General features: G+C 43.1%; 1 protein-coding gene across 1 annotated transcript in view; it reads left to right on the forward strand.

Moving 5' to 3' along the window:
• ZIC3 (Zic family member 3) overlaps nucleotides 1–3,704 on the forward strand; it is a 5,814-nt gene extending 2,110 nt beyond the window's left edge. The window contains exons 2-4 of the mRNA XM_011994422.1: nucleotides 1–657; nucleotides 1,779–1,942; nucleotides 2,759–3,704. Of these exons, the coding sequence (XP_011849812.1) occupies nucleotides 1–657; nucleotides 1,779–1,942; nucleotides 2,759–2,938 (1,001 nt within the window). The 3' untranslated portion in view covers nucleotides 2,939–3,704. The remainder of the gene's footprint in view (nucleotides 658–1,778; nucleotides 1,943–2,758) is intronic.
• The last annotated feature ends 16,178 nt before the right edge of the window (nucleotides 3,705–19,882 follow it).

Genomic DNA, 19,882 nt, shown 5'->3' on the forward strand with positions numbered 1-19,882 from the left:
GGCAGCACGGGCTCTTCGCCGGCTCGGCGAGCAGCCTGCATGCTCCACCTGGCATCCCCGAGCCCCCTGGCTACTTGCTCTTTCCTGGGCTGCATGAGCAGGGCGCTGGGCACCCGTCGCCCACAGGGCACGTGGACAACAACCAGGTCCACCTGGGGCTGCGTGGGGAGCTGTTCGGCCGTGCTGACCCATACCGCCCAGTGGCCAGCCCGCGCACGGACCCCTACGCGGCCGGCGCGCAGTTCCCTAACTACAGCCCCATGAACATGAACATGGGCGTGAACGTGGCGGCCCACCACGGGCCCGGCGCCTTCTTCCGTTATATGCGGCAGCCCATCAAGCAGGAGCTGTCGTGCAAGTGGATCGACGAGGCTCAGCTGAGCCGGCCCAAGAAAAGCTGCGACCGGACCTTCAGCACCATGCATGAGCTGGTGACACATGTCACTATGGAGCATGTGGGGGGCCCGGAGCAGAACAACCACGTCTGCTACTGGGAGGAGTGCCCCCGGGAGGGCAAGTCTTTCAAGGCGAAGTACAAACTGGTCAACCACATCCGAGTGCACACGGGCGAGAAGCCCTTCCCATGCCCCTTCCCGGGCTGCGGGAAGATCTTTGCCCGTTCTGAGAACCTCAAGATCCACAAGAGAACCCACACAGGTAAGGGAAAAAGCAGGCGGGCGTGGGTTCCACTGGCGATACCCCGTCACGCAACGGACTTAACAGCGCGAGGGAGAGAGGTGGCGGCCAGGGAAAGGGGCGACGCCCCGCAACGGCCGCTCGAAAAAGAAGCGCTGTCAGTGACCCTCCACCCCTAGCCCTCCCCGTCCCGTGGCGCCTTTGCCGAGTTCTAACTTCCCGGGCAGACTGCTCTGCGGTCTCAGGAACTAATTGGGACCTTCTCGCGCCCAGGAACAAACTGGCGCCGCCTCTTTTTGTCTCCCTTTCTGGGTTACGGTGAAGGGACTCCGAATGTGTTGAGAGCATATTGCTTACAAGCGACTTAGCTCTCGGCACACATTCGTGGAAGGCAACCATAGAAATGCTAATGAAAACTAACTTTCGGTTACTTCCGCTCTTTTTTACACTTGATTGGCACATCTCCTAATTAAATGACTGATACTTTTGTCAAACTATTTTTATTTGGAGTTCCAGGTTCAATTCAGTCCTCCGGGAGGAAAGCTAAAGCAGTTTCGTGGGTTGTTCATAATATCTTGTAAAACTGTCTGGAGCCCCCTGGATTTTTATATATATATATATATGTATATTCCCCCCCCCCCCAAACATTAAGTACGACTACCCAGGCTTTTTAATACCGGGCTTAGCCAAACCACTGCATTTGAATGAGGCAAATTAAAAGGTACAAAGAGGCTGAACGGGATTGTCCTGTCCGGGGCCCATTGTCCCGCCGGGCTCGGTTACATCGCCGAGGTGGTGGCGGAACGTGGCCGCGCATTGGGAGCCCTGGGTCGGGTGGGGTGGAAACACAACTTCGGGGAAACTTTGGAGGAGCCAGGGGCTTCCCCTCCTTGCAAGAACAAAGACGTGGTCAGGTTCTGGGCCTGCCCTGCCCCACCCCCGCCCCGACCACCACTCCCAAACCTAGCGGGCTCAACCTACGCTCTTCATTTCTCTCCAGGGAAAATAGATTCTCAACAGCAGCCCCCAGTCGGCGCTCCCTCTCCGGGAAGACCGCCGGGAGCTCAGTCTCCTGCTGCTTGCCTCTGGGAAACTCCGGCGCTGACCGTATTTTACCCCCTTTGGGTTTTTGCCTTTTGCAGGTGAGAAACCTTTCAAATGTGAATTTGAAGGCTGTGACAGACGCTTTGCCAACAGCAGCGACCGTAAGAAGCACATGCATGTGCATACCTCGGACAAGCCCTATATCTGCAAAGTGTGCGACAAGTCCTACACGCACCCGAGCTCCCTGCGCAAACACATGAAGGTAATTACCTCTTTATTAGCGGTCGGCGGTTTGTAAACACTCGGCCCGACGCCGGGCCGCGGAACGGAAGCGCCCGCGCTGCCCACCCTCTGTCCTCCACGTTAAATCCGATTTGCTCCAGCAGTGACACCTTGAACCCATTTTGGGGACCGGGCGGGGTGGGGGCAGGAGTGAGCAAAGTTGGGAGGGGGAGGAAGCGGAGGGAACAATCGGTTGTTTACTGGGAAGCTCTAGCCGAGCTCGCCTAGGCTTACGGGACTGCCGTGGCCGCCTCTTCCCGACTCAGCCCGCGGTGGGAACCGAGAGTAGCCGCGCCGAACCCGGGGGTGGGTGGTTCATTCGCTCTTTGGCTTCGGATAAAACAATAGGGCCGAGGAGCGCGATCTGATTCCCACACATTTGTCTGCGACCTCGCAGCGCTCAGGGCCCCTGTGCCACCTTCTCTGTACCTGCTTTCCCAAGCCGAAACGGGCTTGATGAAACCTGGGCCCGGATTTAGTATTTTATAGGACCTCACAGTGTAGCTGCTTACCCCACTCCATCCGTGGAGAAAGCATTTTTGAAGTGGCATGACCAAAACGGAGTGCTTTATTCCTTTTCCATAATACCAGTCTTCGGAGCAAAACTGGTTTTTAGCGAACATCTCTGGGTTTTCTAGACATCGGTAATATGGATTTTTTTTTTAAAGCAGCATTTTTCTTTTAAGTGGGTCACTGGGCGGTCTTGTTGTTACAGTGCTCGAATTCTGCTCTTGTTTTTGCTTGCACATTGCCAGTTGGAATTATATTCATTATAATATATACATGTTAATTTTAGGTTCATGAATCTCAAGGGTCAGATTCCTCCCCTGCTGCCAGTTCAGGCTATGAATCTTCCACTCCACCCGCTATAGCTTCTGCAAACAGTAAAGATACCACTAAAACCCCTTCTGCAGTTCAAACTAGCACCAGCCACAACCCTGGACTTCCTCCTAATTTTAACGAATGGTACGTCTGAGGACAAACACAAACCCTGTTAACTATAGAATGGACCAAATGCATTTTTAAAAGAAAACTGAGACCAATCAGATGGAAATGGAGTTTTAAGGCAAGAGGCCATATATAGGGCTACATCTTGTTAATTGCAATTGTCCAGGAAGGTTTTGGGCAAGATCCAAAAGTAGCCATGCCCTTTTCTCAGGATTAGAAAATATGTTTTGGCATTTGAAGCATTTTTTACAAAATCTTTACACTGCTTTTTCTTCCCCTTCCTCTTGCTGTCTGCACACCCCATTCTTAAACTCCTGCAATTCATTTTAACAGTTGTCCTGTTTCTCGAGAGGAAGTTATAGAAGGCTTGTTGGTGGTGGTGATGTTAAACTGATGGAAATTCTTTTTCGCCTTAGTGGTGATTGTTTAAACTCTCACAGTCTTAAACCGTGCCAAAGTCCTGTTATGTCTTGAACTTTTCCTCAAAGCATTACACTTGTGAATGTATTTTTGTCTAATAGGGTCGAAACTGTTGTTCAGTATTTTTTTCAGGCTGAGGATGTGATGTTACTCTACACAGATTGTGACGTTTAGTATACAGTTGCCTTTTGTAATAACTTTTTTTTTTTGTAAATACATATCCATTGATGCCATATTTATCGTTTGTAATTTAATTATTGCTACAAGTGCCGGGAACTGAACAATATTTATGGATAAATGTTTTCTAACAAGCTCTGTACAGCTTTTGATTATAACTGCTTTAGCATTAAAATTTTATTGTTTTGAAAGAAGAACACAATTTACAATTTTGGAACCACTGACTCCTTTCTCTTGTTTTGTAACAGCCTTCTTCTACAAAGAGGAGATGTGAGCAAATTAAATCTTGTTTGTTGGTATTTATAACTCACTCAGATCCCTTTTTTAATTGTTAAATTATTTTTCTATTACAGTATAAATTCCTTACAGTGTCAGTTTCCATCTGGGAAGACTCTCCTTTCTTTATCTCTATCTCAGATGGTTGTTTAACTGCGAGTTTAAATGTGTTTGTCCTGGATTTTCGGCATGCAAATCAAATATTACTGATCAATTCAGTTAGTGGCCATGACATCTCAATCTTGTACTTCAAAGACTGAGAAGCTGGATTTAATCATCCCTGCCCTACATATATAAACATAAGGTAACCTAATGAATTTTATGTCCCTTAGTTCTTTATTACCTTACATAAAAATGAAAATTGCGGCAGGATGCATGTCTGTGTTTTCTATCTAGAGATCACCCATATACCTATATATGTTTGTATCTATGACTTATCTATCTAGTAGCTATCTATATATTTTCAAAAGATAGCTTATGTCTGAAACAGTGGTGATGAGTAAGGCCAGTTGAGCATTGCTTACTTATGGTTAAAGTGCTTCTTAAAAGAACCATAGTCCATTTACAATTTTGGAAGGCAAAGGCTGATTTGTTTGCTGTATATAGTTCATCATTATCGCAATTATCCATAACATTTATATAGCGGTGTAATAACTGCAGCAGTTCTGAAATGATGCTATGGAAAAAAATTGCAAAATATGTATTTTTAAAGTTCATGATTTGTAGGCAAAGATGTTAAGAGCATTGTTTCCATTAAAATCAATAACAATGAAAAACGGTTGTTTGCTTTGTGATGAAATGTTAACAATCCATTTAATCTTCAGTGAAGCAACTCCTTTGGACAAACAGTTCTTTTACAATGGTTATATGGAAAAGAAATTGATTGCTATTGGGGGGGCTGGAGTGGGTAGAGTATTGAGACCTTTTTTATTAGGGTGCTGTTTGTTATTGAGCCCAATCTCTGCATGAATAACAGAAAGGTGGAGATAAGGAATTGTAAAGTATTTAGAAATGTATTGAATAGGCTTAAGTACCTCCTTTAAGGGGCAATGCTCTAGGTTTTTGGTGGCAGTCAATTTGGTATTATATATGATCATTTTCAATTCTAGAATTTTGTTTATTGTTCTTTTTGAAGAAATAAAGTCTTGGCACATCTTATTTATGTTATAACATTTTTGTATTTGGTGCCTGATTTTTTTTTCATGTTCAAATAAATCAATCTGAAATTGAAATGTTTATAGAACTTCTGATGATTAAAAGAAACTTTGATTCTGTGAATTCACGCAGTTGAAGCAATCTATTTTAAGTTATCTACTGATCTTTGTCAACAGACAATTATTGACAGTTTCTAATTGCAAATTGCTTTGGAGGCTATTTTTTGTTAGTGGAGAATAATGGGGTCTTTTGCATTTTCTTCCACCAATATCCAAGCCTGAATGCCATGAACGGAGATTGGGATGACTCCACATGTGACGAGCAGGTAACCTGGTCAGTCTATCACTCCCAACCCAGACATTCCGATCTTGACCTTGACATTGAGGGTGCTGGACCAGATTCCTATTTCAGGTTTTTTCCTTCACCTCAAACCAGAGACCATTTTAAATGCTCAGCAAGTTCTCAGAAAGTATATATTCATAAGACTGGCTCTAAGTGTGTTCCATTGTGAAGTCTAAATAGTATATTTTTCTTCTGAACTGTACAATGAATTTCCATAATTTATCACTTTCTCCATGAGTTCCCTCCCCCACCCTCAATCTAACCTAACTTTAAATGGAAGTAGAGCCCTGTGTTGGGTACAAGATTCCACCAAAAATTTGCCTCCGTTGCAATTAAATGTATTAAATATCTCCTTAAGAGAGAAAGAGCAGTTTGATCTTTTCTTACTTGAAATTATTCCACCATAAAATTTTACAGGAAAGTATTCTGAGTGTCCTAAAAGGGGAAGATATCAATTAAATGAAAAACAATTATGATAACCAATATTAGGAGAATATAAAGTTTTGCCCGTGTAGATCATTACATCTAATTTGGGTATAGCATCATATTTCTCAAAATCATGTCCTCCACCCTTGTCATTTGCGGTAAAGAAAACTCCTTATTTTGATAGAAAACTTTTCACAGATTTCCCCTCTATAATCTGGCTCTGGGAGTGCACAATTACATTCTTGAATGTTCAGTAAACAACCTTAGAGAGTAAGTCCCCCCCCCCAAAAAAAAAAAAACTCATAAATGCTCAAGCCCGAGGCATGGGCCAGACTCTTAGTATAAATCAACTTGTTACTTTTCCTCTTGCACCTTGTAAGATCTTTGTTGAAAGTCCCTTTTTCAAAATGAGTGATTTTGCATAAGAAGATTTCCACTGTTAGGCAAAAGGGAGGTGGCTATTTCCATGCAAGACAGAAGTTTGGCCTTCATCCAGCTTCGGAAGGTTAAAGATCAGGACAGGGTCCACGCTAAGCAGGCCGGTCGATCTAAATTACTAAAGTTGGACATGAGTGAGCAGAGACCTCCACTCACAAAGCCTCCCAGGAAAAGTTGGAGTGTTCAGGACTTCCTCGCTCCTCCCCCTTCTCCCTTCTCCCAGCCTGATGTCTCTGCCTCTTCGCCCTGGCTCTCTCTCCCCCTTCAAAAAAGCTCCCTAAAACAGAGGAGCAAAGTCGAAGGGCCTCTTAACATGTAAGTTTGTGGAAGAATCGCCAGCAGCGTGCCCATCGCCTGAAGAGATTTTCCTGGCACCTAGACTGGTTTCCTCTCACAGGTTTCTGTCCCTCGAGTCCCAAGCCTCCAGTGGATCCTTGGCCCGGGCCGGGGCAGAGGCGGCGAGGCCAGGCGTTTCGGAAGTCGGGGCTCCAGCTCAGCTGTCCTCGGGCCCCTCGCGGGGGCTCCCAGGGTCCCTGTCCACACACCAAGTTCTTGCAAGTCTCTGTCGAGGCTCGGGCGGGGGGAAGGGACCTCATTTCCTAGGGTCAATTCTCTCGCGGTCTCTGCCCGCTGACCCTTTGACCTCCACCTACAGGGCCCTTGGTGGCCGTAAGCCGGCGGTCGCCCAGGCTCTGAGGACGCTTCGCGCCCCATCGCCTCCCGGCCTCATTAGGCCGGCGGGGCTGTAAAGCAGGAATCAGCCTCTGCCTAATCCGGACCTGGGGTCAATACGAGCCCAAACAATGGTGAGCTCCGAAGGCCACTGCGTAGCGCTGGCCGCAAACTTTGTGTTCAATTCAATTTTCTAAAGCGGTGGGGGTTGGGGGCAGGGAGGTATTCGTCCACCCGAAGGCCGCTTGCGGCTCCCGGGGGTCATCAGCGAACGTCCTCTCTCGCTCGGCCCCTCCGGCCTCTTCGCAGCGCCTGGGACAGAGGGGGCTGCGAGGCCCGGGAACTGGTTGTCCGCCCGCGCGGGTGCCCAGGGGCCGGCGCAAAAGGGGCCGCCCCCGTGCCGGGAACAGACTTTGAAGTGGGTTTTTAGCGCGCACGTGTGAGAGCCGGGCCAGGGCCGGAGCGGGGACCCGCTGAGAGGAAAGAGGAGGCTCCGGCCGGGACCCCAACCCCTCCCCCGCTTCCCCGTGGCTCCGGCCTTTTCAAGCCCCGGCCCGGGGGCCCGTAGGCCTCCCACTCCCGCGCCCTCCCCGCGCCGCGCGCAGGCGCACACCTCGCAGCCGTCGAGTCGGATTTTGCTGCGAGGGGGTGGGGGGTAGAGTTGAAAGCGGCTTTGCAGTGCCGCGGCCTTGGTTGAGCTGGGAGGGAGGGGAGGAGAGGAGAGGGATGTGGGAAGGGGGGCTGGTTTTGGGGCGGCTTTCGAGTCGTGAACATGGCGGCCGGATGCGAACCCCCGCGGAGCGCAGCAAAGCGCAGACTACAGGCTGCCGAACTGTTATGTAGTTTAAACTCCGTTGTTATTCCTCAGCTCTGGGCGCCTCGCGGAGGAATGTAGGTCGTGGCGGTTGAGCGCAAAATTGTTAAAAAAAAACGGAAGCGAAGAAGTTCTTCCTGGGCATTCTCCTGGGAAGTTGGCGTGTGCTTTTTGGGTTTGGGGTTCCCATGGGATTTGGACAAAAAACCCGCCAGAGGCCTCCTCACCCACCTGGCCCGACTTAAAACGCCCCCTCCCGGAGCTCCCATGGGTAGGGGATGCCATTTCGAGTTATCAGGCCCCGGTTGGGATTCCACAGAACCTTTGAGTCCCTAAAAATGCCCCAAGAGTGGATAGTATGTTCTCTTTCAGGACAGTGGCGAAGCCTATGAACACGTAGGCACCATTTTCCAAGAAAATGCCCCGGCTCTTCAACAGACAAGTGTGCCATTGCTAGTTCGACCCCTACACGTTGCCCAGGCTCCGTTTTCTGTATATCTCATTTAAACGTGAGCCTATGAAAATTGGCACTGTAGCTTTGGTGTGTGCCCTAACAGCTGGTGGTCTTATGTTAAGGGAAAAAAAGGCCAGAATTCCGAAAATTCAGCTTTTGCTTAACTGCCTTAATGCTGGCGTTGAAAGAACCCCTGGTAGCTCTGGGATCTCGAGCTCGTGTTTTCTCCGTAGAAAAATGCTGCAGATTCACCTTCAGATGTGTCTTTTGTGAGGGAAAAGAAAATGTAAGATTTTAAAAAGAGTAGTAATTGAACCTCAGCTCCTCTAGGAAAATAAACGGCTCGAACTCTTCCAGGTTGCGTCTTCGTGGAGACCAACGGCCAAACGGAAAAGTCAGACCTCTTGGGGTTGTCCAGTGTCACGCATTTGGCTCCTGAAGGTGTGGGGCAGTTCCCGTGGGCCACCTTGGGAAGGGCCCCAGGTGGGTGGGCAGGTCATTAGCAAGGCTGGCCCAGATCTGGGGGGAAATCTGCAAAACAGTGCCTTTATCTGCAGAGAACAATTGATGGGGTTGTCTTTCCTCCTTTTCAGTGCACAAAGAAGACGGCTTTGGAGCAAGAATTTGGAATATGCATTTAAGTTGTCGTGCTTTGCATTGGAAACCCATGGGCAATTAAAATAAGCATGCCCTGTAGTATTTTCTGTCCTTTTCTTATGTGTGATTCCTGCAAGTCAGAGGGGGCCGGAGCCTCTTCAGTAGTTTGGAAACTTGTTTTGAAATTGCCACCAAGCCGATTTTTTTTTTTTTTTTTTTCCTGTGGGTGAAGTTTCCTTCCCCGGTTCACTCACTCCCCCTTTCCCCACCCCCTCACTGGAATTGTATTGACATCTTTGAGAGATCAAAGGAAGTAAATGGTGCTTGCTGTATACTCTGTTTTTCCATACTGTAGTGTGAATCCTGAGATTTGAGCTTTTTTCTGGTTAAATCTCTTGGTACCAAAAGTGTGGAAAATAAAAAGTTCATTAACTTAAGAAAGCTTTAGCCAATGGTTAGACGGGGTTTGTCCCTTTAAGAGCTACAGAGCCCAGATTGTCTCTTAAATTGACTTTAAAGTTGAGCTAAGATGCATTGGTGGACTGTTTCCCCTGGATACCTGCGGTGTTCTTTGGGTCATTTGATATGGTAAAACCGGTTGATTTTCATAGGAGTTATGAGAATGGAATTTCTGCAAAACCGGGCTAGTGATAAATTGATAGAGCTCTTATATTTGTTTGGATGACGACTCCAAAGGGCACTGCTTTTTTACCGAGGTTTGGTTCTATCATAACCATTGAAATTTACAGCTTGGAAAACACTAACTTTGCTGGAAGCATTTGAAGCGGGGAGTGTTCAGAGTTCTTGGACTAATGGTAACTTAACAGAGGAACATAAATCCTTTGAATATTAGAGAAACTCGTTTCAAAAAATCTGTTGAAACTGAAGCAAATCTCTTTCATTAACATTTAACAAACCAAGCAGTTTTGTATATTTTTAATCTGATGACAGTTCAACCTATTTACAAATCTGATGAATGGAGAGAAATGTAAGCTTTATAGTAACTATAACAATAGCTTTCACCAGATGGCAAATTTATAATGTTTGATCTCTAATAGGGTGTGTGTCTTGTGTCATATGTTTTATTAAAATACAACCTGCGTCAACACCATTTGAATTTGAGGTGTTAAAAATAAAACATTCCATCGTGTTTTATTATAAACCAGAGTTTAAAACAACATATCCATGTAACATTTTATGACATTTTTTCTAAGAGGAAATGTGGCCTGTTTTGACCTATCTGCAGTTCACTTTTTGTTTTTTTGCCAGTGTTGTCCTGCTTGGTATCCGGGACAGTCTCTAATTCCTGACGAAGAACTTGATACTGACGTTGGTATGCAGCAGCCAGCCCTCCATAACACTACCTATCCTAAATGCAGGGTTAATGCCGAACCTACTGTGCAAGAAATGATTTACTGATGAGGTTTCAGAGAAAACCACATCAATTTGGATGTCTGTTACCTTGAAGTGATCATTTTAAGAGTAGTAGCTTCTTCCCTAGGTATAAAAAGACTATTTTCTTCTTTTGGTGTATTTCATCCTGTGTTGAGCAATCATTTGTGAAATGAAAAAGCAAAAGAACTCCCCCCAATTTAGGATTTATAAATGGGAAGATGGAGGTGAAGTCTGGCCTAATTCATAACCCAGTATGCATTATCTCATACATTGTGTTGACCTTGTTGAAAATCTTTTTCAAATATCAGCATTCTATATGTAGAACTAAAGTGTTTAAAACTAGAAACATGAATTGTTGTTTTGTTAATTTCATGTTTGTGTTCAGAAAGCAATACCCAGGATCCCTTCAATTTTTGTTGGACTTAAATAAAACCATTTAAATTATTTTTGTGATTATTGTTTTATTAAAATGACAGTAGCCCCTAAATAACTTTGATTAACCTGTTGACTTGGGACAATTTATGTTCAATTCACATTTTTCACGATATAGCTGGGCTTTCACTAGGCAATAAATGGGGGTGGGGGGGAACCCGCCGAACTAACCACAAACAACTGTTTTGAACTCACAGTGTTTTCCCAGAGGGGTTCAAGGCCAGGTACTGGGAAGACCAGGGGAAGAATTCAGAGTCAAGGATTGATTGGGGTGATTAGGAGGAATGAAAGGATGCAGGAGCTTGGAGGGAAAAAAAAGAGCATTTGAACACCAATATTTGGGTGAGAAAGAGAGGGAAGGATAAAGCTGAAGATAACCTGAAAGGTGAAAAGAGTGCCTCTGTGGCATCCAGGGAGGAGACATTGCAACATTACATGTATATTATTCAGAAGCCCTGAAGTGGTTTTTGGGGCAGACAACTTGGCACAACCATTGATTAGAACACTTAGAGAATCATGGAATATAGGTGTTATTAAAACACAAGTTGTCATTAATTAACTGTAATGTTAGAGAAGATGAAGGCACTACAGAAAAATTATTGGAACTCCAGATACTTGATTTCTCATTTTAAATTTAACATCTATAATCTAATGTAATCTGTGAATGACTATCATTCTATTTATTTGGCATGATTATGCGATGATGAAGTATTGTAAAATTGCAGCCTGATAGAGTATATTACTATTATTCTTTAGATCCAGTTTCATTGAAATTTTTGGTAAGTAGACTGATGATAGTATAATTTTTTAGTAGTAGGAAACACGCTCATCTCGCTGTGATTCCAATTGTTCATTTACATCAAGAATAATAGAAAAGGCCAGGACAAGGAAGCCTATGATTCTTTGACTCTCAGCTTCCTAACGCCTGACATTTTCTGTGCCCCATAACAATGTTGGTAAAATTTTTGTGTTTTGTTTTGTTTTTAAGAACAAGAACTGTGTTCTTTCAGACAGGCAGTGGAGTATAATAATGGGATTGTTGAAAAAGCCCTAGGAAAGGTAAGCTACAGAGTTGTTCATGAGCCAGCTGCACTGTGATAATACCTCCTAGGGTTGTTCTATGGACTAAACAAGAAAATGTCCATAAAAAGCCTGTCACGGAGTAGTCCCTGAACAAATGATGCCTTCTTTTCCCCTTGCAGGTAGTTATTGTTTTGTTGCTTTGGGGTAGTTTCCTATTTTTACTATTATAGAATATTTTACTAAAAACATATAGTGGTTTGTACTGCATTGCAAATTTAATAGTTTTCAGAAAGTAGATGGAGATTTGTGGCATGTAAGAAATACTGCATTTCATAAGCATAATCACTAGATCAGGCATGTGGGTTTATGAACATAGCTATGAATATTTAAACACATAAAATTAAAATGTTATTAAATGCCTGTTGTTCATTATCTTCCAATGAAAACACTTATTCTTAGATAAAAATAAGTTGTGTACTTAAAATCTGTAAACATAGTAATTTAATGGTTTGGTTTTAATTGAATAAAATTTTTACTTTAGTCAACACCTTGATTCTTATATTAAAATTCAGTGACAATTTTACAATGTGAAAGTTGATATTCACATATAACAAAAAGATTAAATCTATGTCTTAAATTATTCAGTTTCCCCTTACCAAATTTATGATCATATTATGTAGTTGTGACTATAGAGTAATGAGACTGATTTTCTCTGGAGCTTGGAAGCTAGCCCTGAACACAGTTCCCAGTGAGGAGTCCTGAAACGTTTTGACCAATGTCAGCATCCTTCAAATAAGTTTATGGATTCTATGGGTGATGGATTCACTTAAGATAACAACAACAACAAAACAGGCAACAACCACTAGTCTTACTACTTTACAGCCATACTTTTGGTTTTATTATGTTGTAAAGGTTACTCTGATTTTATATTATGTTAATAAACTGAGGCTTGACTGAAAGACAGCATAGAAATGCTCTACTACAGCATTATAGAATTTTGTTTTCAATTGTAAGTCTATTTATACAGAAAAACAAAACAAAACCACCAACACACAGCTCTTCCTGAGTGAGCTGTCTGAGTGGCAGGTGTTTCTTTCCTTCCCACTGATTTTGGAAACTTGGGGCTTCCCAGAGAAGCTGTACTGCTAAATAACATGGGCTGTTTTACGGAGGCCTGGGAGGCTTTTTTTCACTGGTTTATCGGCTTTGTCTTTCTTCCTGACTCTCTCATATTTACCCTGCCCAATTAAACATGAAGGTCAGCCTTGTAAAATTTATTTTTCGAGGCTGAGTGTGGTGACTCACACCTGTAATCCCAGCACTTTGGGAGGCCGAGGCAGGTGGATCACCTGAGGTCAGGAGTTCGAGACCAGCCTGGGCAACATGGTGAAACCCTGTCTCTATGAAAAATGCAAAAAATTAGTTGGGTGTGGTGGTGCATGCCTTTAATCCCAGCTATTCAGGAGGCTGAGGCAGGAGAATCGATTGAACCCAGGAGGTGGAGGTTGCAGTGAGCCAAGATCGCACCACTGCAGTCCAGCATGGCGATAGAGCGAGACTCAAAAAAAAAAAAAAAAAAAAAAGCCCTTTTTAGATTTTTATTCATTTATTTTTATTTTTTGAGATGGAATTTCCCTCTTGTTCCTCAGGCTGGGGTGCAATAGGGCGATTTCGGCTCACCGCAACCTCTTCCTCCCAAGTTCAAGCAATTCTCCTGCCTCAGCCTCCTGAGTAGCTGGGATTACAGGCATGCGACATCATGGCCGGCTAATTTTGTATTTTTAGTAGATACAGGGTTTCTCCATGTTGGTCAGGCTGGTCTCAAACTCCCGACCTCAGGTGATCTGCCCGCCTCAGCCTCCCAAAGTGCTGGGATTACAGGCATGAGCCACCACTCCCAGCCAAAAGTCCTTTAAAAAAAAAAAATCAGGTCATCAGAAACTTCATTGGTGAGGCTGGGCGCAGTGGCCCACACCTGTAATCCCAGCACTTTGGGAGACCAAGGTGGGCGGATCACGAGGTCAGGAGATCGAGACCATCCTGGCTAACACAGTGAAACCCCATCTCTACTAAAAATACAAAAAATTAGCCGGGCGAGGTGGCGGGTGCCTGTAGTCCCAGCTACTCAGGAGGCTGAAGCAGGAGAATGGCATGAACCCAGGAGGCGGAGCTTGCAGTGAGCCGAGATCGCGCCACTGCACTCCAGCCTGGGCGACAGAACAAGACTCTGTCTCAGAAAAAAAAAAAAAGAAAGAAACTTCACTGGTGAAATAAGCAAAATGAGTATGCTAACAATTCCCTCTGTAATGTCCCAGAGTCAACCATAGAAGGCTATTTGTGGTACAAATAAATCAATGCATTGATGTAAATCCAGTATAAATGAATTGTTTACAAATGATTCACTAATGTTACCCAGCCAGAACTTACACAGAAAAACTACACTCATCTTTTTTGTGAAGCACCAAGAGAGTATGTAATTGGTTGGCCAGCTGATATTTCTTTGGAGACCTCACTATGCTTTACAAAAAATATTTAGCTACTCTGAGATGTGACGTCTTATTGGCCGTGATGATAACCAAAAACAGAAGGTGTTTCATTAACTTCTGGCCAATGACATATTAAATGAAGATGCTCAGTTGAGCAGCATCAGTGATTTCAATTGACTCATCAATCGCTAGTATCTAGCTGCCATCATGTTTCACTTTGCTAACAAGCTGATATCCCACATCTGATGCCAACAACTCAGGTCCTTCAAACAAATGACATGTTTGATAAAGAAATCTTTTCAAAATCATTATGCACTTCAGCATTTGTCTTTTCTTCTAGCACAGCATCTGTGCATCTGTTCCATCAGGCGTCTATTCCTTGATCATTTCTGAGCCTTCCATGATTTTTGAGCCTGATTTGCTGGTGTCTCAGGAATGAGAAATGAAGCTTCTTCCATTGAATATTATGTTATTGAACACCGAAACACAATCTTTATGTCCAAGGTTTTAGATTTAATCTTGTGGATGAGACTGCAGGGAAGCATTATCACAGGCTTTCTGATAAGACAATGTTGTGAAAGAAATTGAGTTGGGGGGAGAACAAAGTCCTAATTTAGGAATAACATTAAGGACATATTTTTGTTTGGTTGGTTTTGGTATGGATTCTTGAAACTTCACACCGCTTTCAGCACTGTAAAGCTTCCGAGTTTTAAAGCATCTCTGAAACATTGAAATGAAAAGTCACATGATCCAACTGGTAAAAATGGATACAATTCATTCTTTAGTGAGCCCTACTTAACTATATAATTTGCTCATATGCATTAAATTGAGGAAGTCTTCATCTCTAGTTTGCATATATCTGGATTGCATGCAACTGTCTCCACTAGATTTCTTGTAATTGCATACTGACTAATGGTGTGATACAGCTATTTTAACACTGAATTTAAGCCCAAATACTGCTATTAACAGTGTAATCACTTTGATTAAGTGAATAATTGAAATATAATACTTCAAAATCAGAATGCAGGACAATAACTACTTCCCTATTTTATTTTTATTTTTAATTTTTTTTTTAAGATATGGGCTCTTGCTCTGTTGCCCAGGCTGGAATGCAGCAACCTGATCATAGCTCACTGCAGCTTCAAACTCCTGGGTTCAAGTGATCCTTCTACCTCAGCCTTCCAAGCAGCTGGGACTACAGGAGTGTACCACTATGCCCAGCTACATTTCTAATTTTTTGTAGAGAACGGGGTCTTGCTGTATTGCCCAAGCTGGTCTCAAACACCTGGTCTCAAGCTCTCCTCCTGCCTTGGACTCCCAAAATGCTGGGATTCAAGGCGTGAGCCACTGCATCCGGCCCTCACTTCTCATTTTTTTTTTTTTTTTTTAAAGAAAAGTCTAGGCATACCTTTGAATTCATAAATAAACCAGTATAGTTTTATATTGGGGAAACACTAAATCAGAAAATAAAATAAATTGTAATTGATAAATACCAAATCTTGATACCCAATAAATATTTTATCAAATCTATACTTCTTTCTTTAACACTTCTTTTAAGTGTTATAAATTTAGCATCCATATATAGTATAAATAGGTTAATTAAAATCAAATCACTGGCTAGGTGCGGTGGCTTACGCCTGTAATCACAGCACTTTGGGAGGCTGAGGCAGGCAGATCACAAAGTCAGGAGATCAAGACCATCTTGGCTAACACGGTGAAACCCCATCTCTACCAAAAATACAAACAATTAGCCGGGCGTGGTGGTGGGCGCCTGTAGTCCCAGCTACTCAGGAGGCTGAGGCAGGAGAATGAGGTGAACCCAGGAGGCGGAGCTTGCAGTGAGCCGAGATCGCGCCACTGCACTCCAGCCTGGGCGACAGAGAAGACTCCGTCTCAAAAAATAAAATAAAATAAAATAAAATAAAATAAAATCACATTGGAAAGGTAATTGTGCAGTTTTTGTTTTGTTTTGTTTTGTTTTTGAGTTGGAGTCTCACTCTATCGCCCAGGCTGTATAGTACAGTAGCACAATCTCAACTCACTGCAACCTCCGCCTCCTGGGTTCACGCGATTCTCCTACTTCAGCCTCCCAGGTAGCTGGGATTACAGGCATGCACCACCATGCCAGACTAATTTTTGTATTTTTTAGTAGAGACAGGGTTTCACCATGTTGGCCAGGCTGGTCTCGAACCCCTGACCTTAGGTGATCCACCCTCCTTGGCCTCCCAAAGTGCTAGCATTACAGGCATGAGCCACTGCGCCCAGCTATGTGCAGCTGTTTTTAATTTGCATTCATTTCTTTCAATGTATGGCCTCTGGCATTTTTTTGTTGGGATTGGGAGAGAGTTGATTCTGTAGCTTGCACTAATTGAAACTTATTTGGTGCATATATAGTGTTCGATAAAGGACCTGCGGCTATGTGTGCACAAATATACATTAGTTTAGATTAAAAGTACATGTTAGGCAGGGCACGGTGGCTCATGCCTGTAATTTCAGCACTTTGGGAAGCCAAGGTGGGTGGATCACCTGAGGTCAGGAGTTGGAGATCAGCCTGACCAACATAGTGAAACCCTGTCTCTACTAAAAAATACAAAATAAGCTGGGTGTGGTGATGCATGCCTGTAATCCCAGCTACTCGAGAGGCTGAGACAGGAGAATCGCTTGAACCTGGTAGGCAGAGGTTGCAGTGAGCTGAGACTGTGCCACTGCACTCCAGCCTGGGCAACAGAGTGAAACTCCGTTCCCCCCGCTACTGCCCACCCCCAAAAAAGTACATGTTAACCACAGTCTGGCATTCAAAACTGGAGTCTATGGTAGAATCAGGAGAGAGGATTCCTGAGCTAAAGCAGACAATAAAACCCATTTCTTCAGTGCTAGAAAAATATTACAATTGCCATGCTAAGTGTATATTGAGTGACTCCAATATTTATGTCTGATCTAAACATGTGTTGTCTAGAATGAAAGAAGCAGAGATCCTCATTGATCCTCAAGTTGAACTTTAGCCTCAAGCTTGCATGGTGTGTAGGCCTATTTTTCTTTTCTGATGTCATGGACTTTCCCTGTCTCTTAAATGATTAAATTCATGGCACAACCTGAAAACTATTCCAGGAACTTCTTTAGTTTAAGCTTTGAGAATATTCTCAGGCAAGATTTTCACTGCATTCCTCTTTGACTTCATTAGGCATTCTAAAACTCAGAGGGTAGCTATATCTAATTGAATCCAAAACTTCAGTCATTTCAGAAAACATTGAATATTAATCATGAAGAAGTTGTGTATATTTCAACTAGTTAATTCATTCAGTCGACTGGTTGTTCTGGTATTGTGTAGAGACAACTGTATTTCTATGGGCAAAACAAAGTAGAGAGTCAGGAAACTATTCAGATAGTTCGGTGTTAAAAAAAAAAAGTGTGAATTTCACACCGACTATGTGCCTGGTTTGTCATAATGTCCACCAATAAATGAGTGTTGAATAAATGCATAAATAACTCAAAGTTAGTTTTCATTCAATATACTATGTATTTTAATTGCCATTTTATTTTTGCTTATTTAGATATTTCCTCAGAATTGTGATGGTCACAGTTTAGCTTGATGTATGGGTAGTGACTTGTAGCAAAATTTCTTAGACCCGGCTCTGTAGCAGGGCATGAGGATCTTCCTTTTATTAATTGATTTTTGTTTTTGAGATGGGGCCTTGCTATGTTGCCCAGGCTGGACTTTTTTTTGAGGTGGAGTCTCGCTCTTTCACCCAGGCTGGAGTGCAGTGGTACTATCTCTGCTCACTGCCATCTCCATCTACTCCCCAGGGTTCAAGCAATTCTCCTGCCTCAGCCTCCCAAGTAGCTTGAATTACAGGCGCCCACCACTATGCTTGGCTAATTTTTGTATTTTTAGTGGAGACGGGGTTTCACCATCTTGGCCAGGCTGGTCTCGAACTACTGATCTCGGGTGATCCGCCCCCCTAGGCCTCCCAAAGTGCTGGGATTACAGGTGTGAGCCATCGCGCCCGGCTCCCAGGCTGGACTTTAACTCCTCCTCTCGAGCGATCCTCCTGCCTCAGCCTGCCAAGTAGCTGGGATTACAGGCATGTGCCACTGTGCCCAGCAGGATCTTCCTTTTCGATAATAGTTCCAGGTGAATCTGATATAGATATATATGTTTTAGAATTGTTTTTTAGAGAATGACAAAAATAAAAACTCTTGATACTCTTTCCTACCAATGTATGTACTTGTTCACTCGTGGTCTTTTAAGACTCAGTATATAAAAATAGCCCGCTTAGTTAAAAAAAACCCAAATCACTTTTGTCTAAGGCAAAGTTGTTTTGTTTTGTTGTGTTTTGTTTTCCACTGTGGACATCTCAAGTCTCTTTACTTAATTTTGCCAATGTAGAGCTGCCAACAATTCAGAGACACATAGATGTAGATCTGAGGATAAATTCGTATCTACAAAGCAGGGGGTAGATTCCTCAGCATGTGTTTGTTTGATTTAACATTTAACTTAAATGCAAAACCCAAGCCTTTTTGTATTTCTGGTATTTCCCATTCATTATGCCAAAAGTCCTCCTTCAGGTTTCCACAGCTTTCTGTGTCGATGATCATGACATATTAAAAACGGTAACATTATAAATACTGTGCTATCTTAAGAATTTCTAGCACTTCCTGAATCGGAAAATAATGCCCTTGCTTTTTGTATAATGAGTGAGAACAATAATTCTTTCACCTTCCCTATACTTCTATTAGACAGATATTACAACAACGTAAGTTGGAAGGAAAAACCAATTCTTATATTAAAGAAAATACCTGCTTGAATGCAGCAGGTAGAGATTCTTAGTTCATCTGCATTTTGTAAGCAATAGAGTGCTTTCTGCTGAGTCTTTTCAATACAGGCAGTTGCAACTAATAATGAATTATGTTCCAAAATTTCCTTTTTAAATTTTAGCTTATTGTAAACTCACCATTTATTTTTCCATAGAATCAGTGACAGTCAGGACTCCTGGATGACCTCACAGAAAGTTTATTTTATTCTTCTCTATTTTGACTTTAACTCACAAGGTAGTCAGATGATGGTATCACAATAAAGTGTTTGGTGAGTCAACTACAGATGCCAAGGTACACCTTGGCTCTCTCCTTCCCCAGATGCCCGGACGAAATGGGGACAGTAATGGTGGAGGTAGCAAAAGAGACCACCTCCTCTTCTTCTGTCTCTCCTTCTTTCTTAATATCCTTGGGGTTTGGGTAAAACTGGGGAGAGCCCCAAAATAATTGTAGCATGCCTTGAACTGGGTTTTGACATAGAGTCCGGTTTGTAACTGCAAGCAGGGAGTGAAGAAAGGGAATCTTTTGGCATATCTGTTGGTATTTGTAAGGCAATGCCTTTGTAAGGCAGCATCTTCTCTTTTCCGAACCATCCGCTCCCTGCTCTTTTTCTATTTTGCTTTGAAAAGCTCTCTTATCTCAGTTTAAAGCTTTGGTCTCCAAGTCAGATGCAAAGTAAACCAACCAAATCTACCCAGTTACATAATAACGAAAGAGTGAGGGGAAAGTATTTCAGCAGCAATCAATTATTTTTCACTCCCAAAAAGGAAATGTACTCTTGACTTCGTTTTTATATTTTTAACACTAACCAATTATTTTTTTACTACCCAAACCAACAACTGTACCCTCAACTTTGTGTTTGTATTTTTGTCCCATGTGCTCTCAAAACATGCACATTTCCTGCAAACAGCATGTTAATTTATATCAAGCCTTTTCGATCTTGAGGACAAAGTACAATAATGTTTATATAAATAATGTTTGCAAAAAAGAATTGTATAAAATCAGAAAGAAAACCCTATTTTTGTCTCGGCTTCTGGCTTTTTTAGATCTTAA

This window comes from Mandrillus leucophaeus, unplaced genomic scaffold, assembly GCF_000951045.1.
Source record: "Mandrillus leucophaeus isolate KB7577 unplaced genomic scaffold, Mleu.le_1.0 Scaffold456, whole genome shotgun sequence".
Taxonomy (NCBI): domain Eukaryota; kingdom Metazoa; phylum Chordata; class Mammalia; order Primates; family Cercopithecidae; genus Mandrillus; species Mandrillus leucophaeus.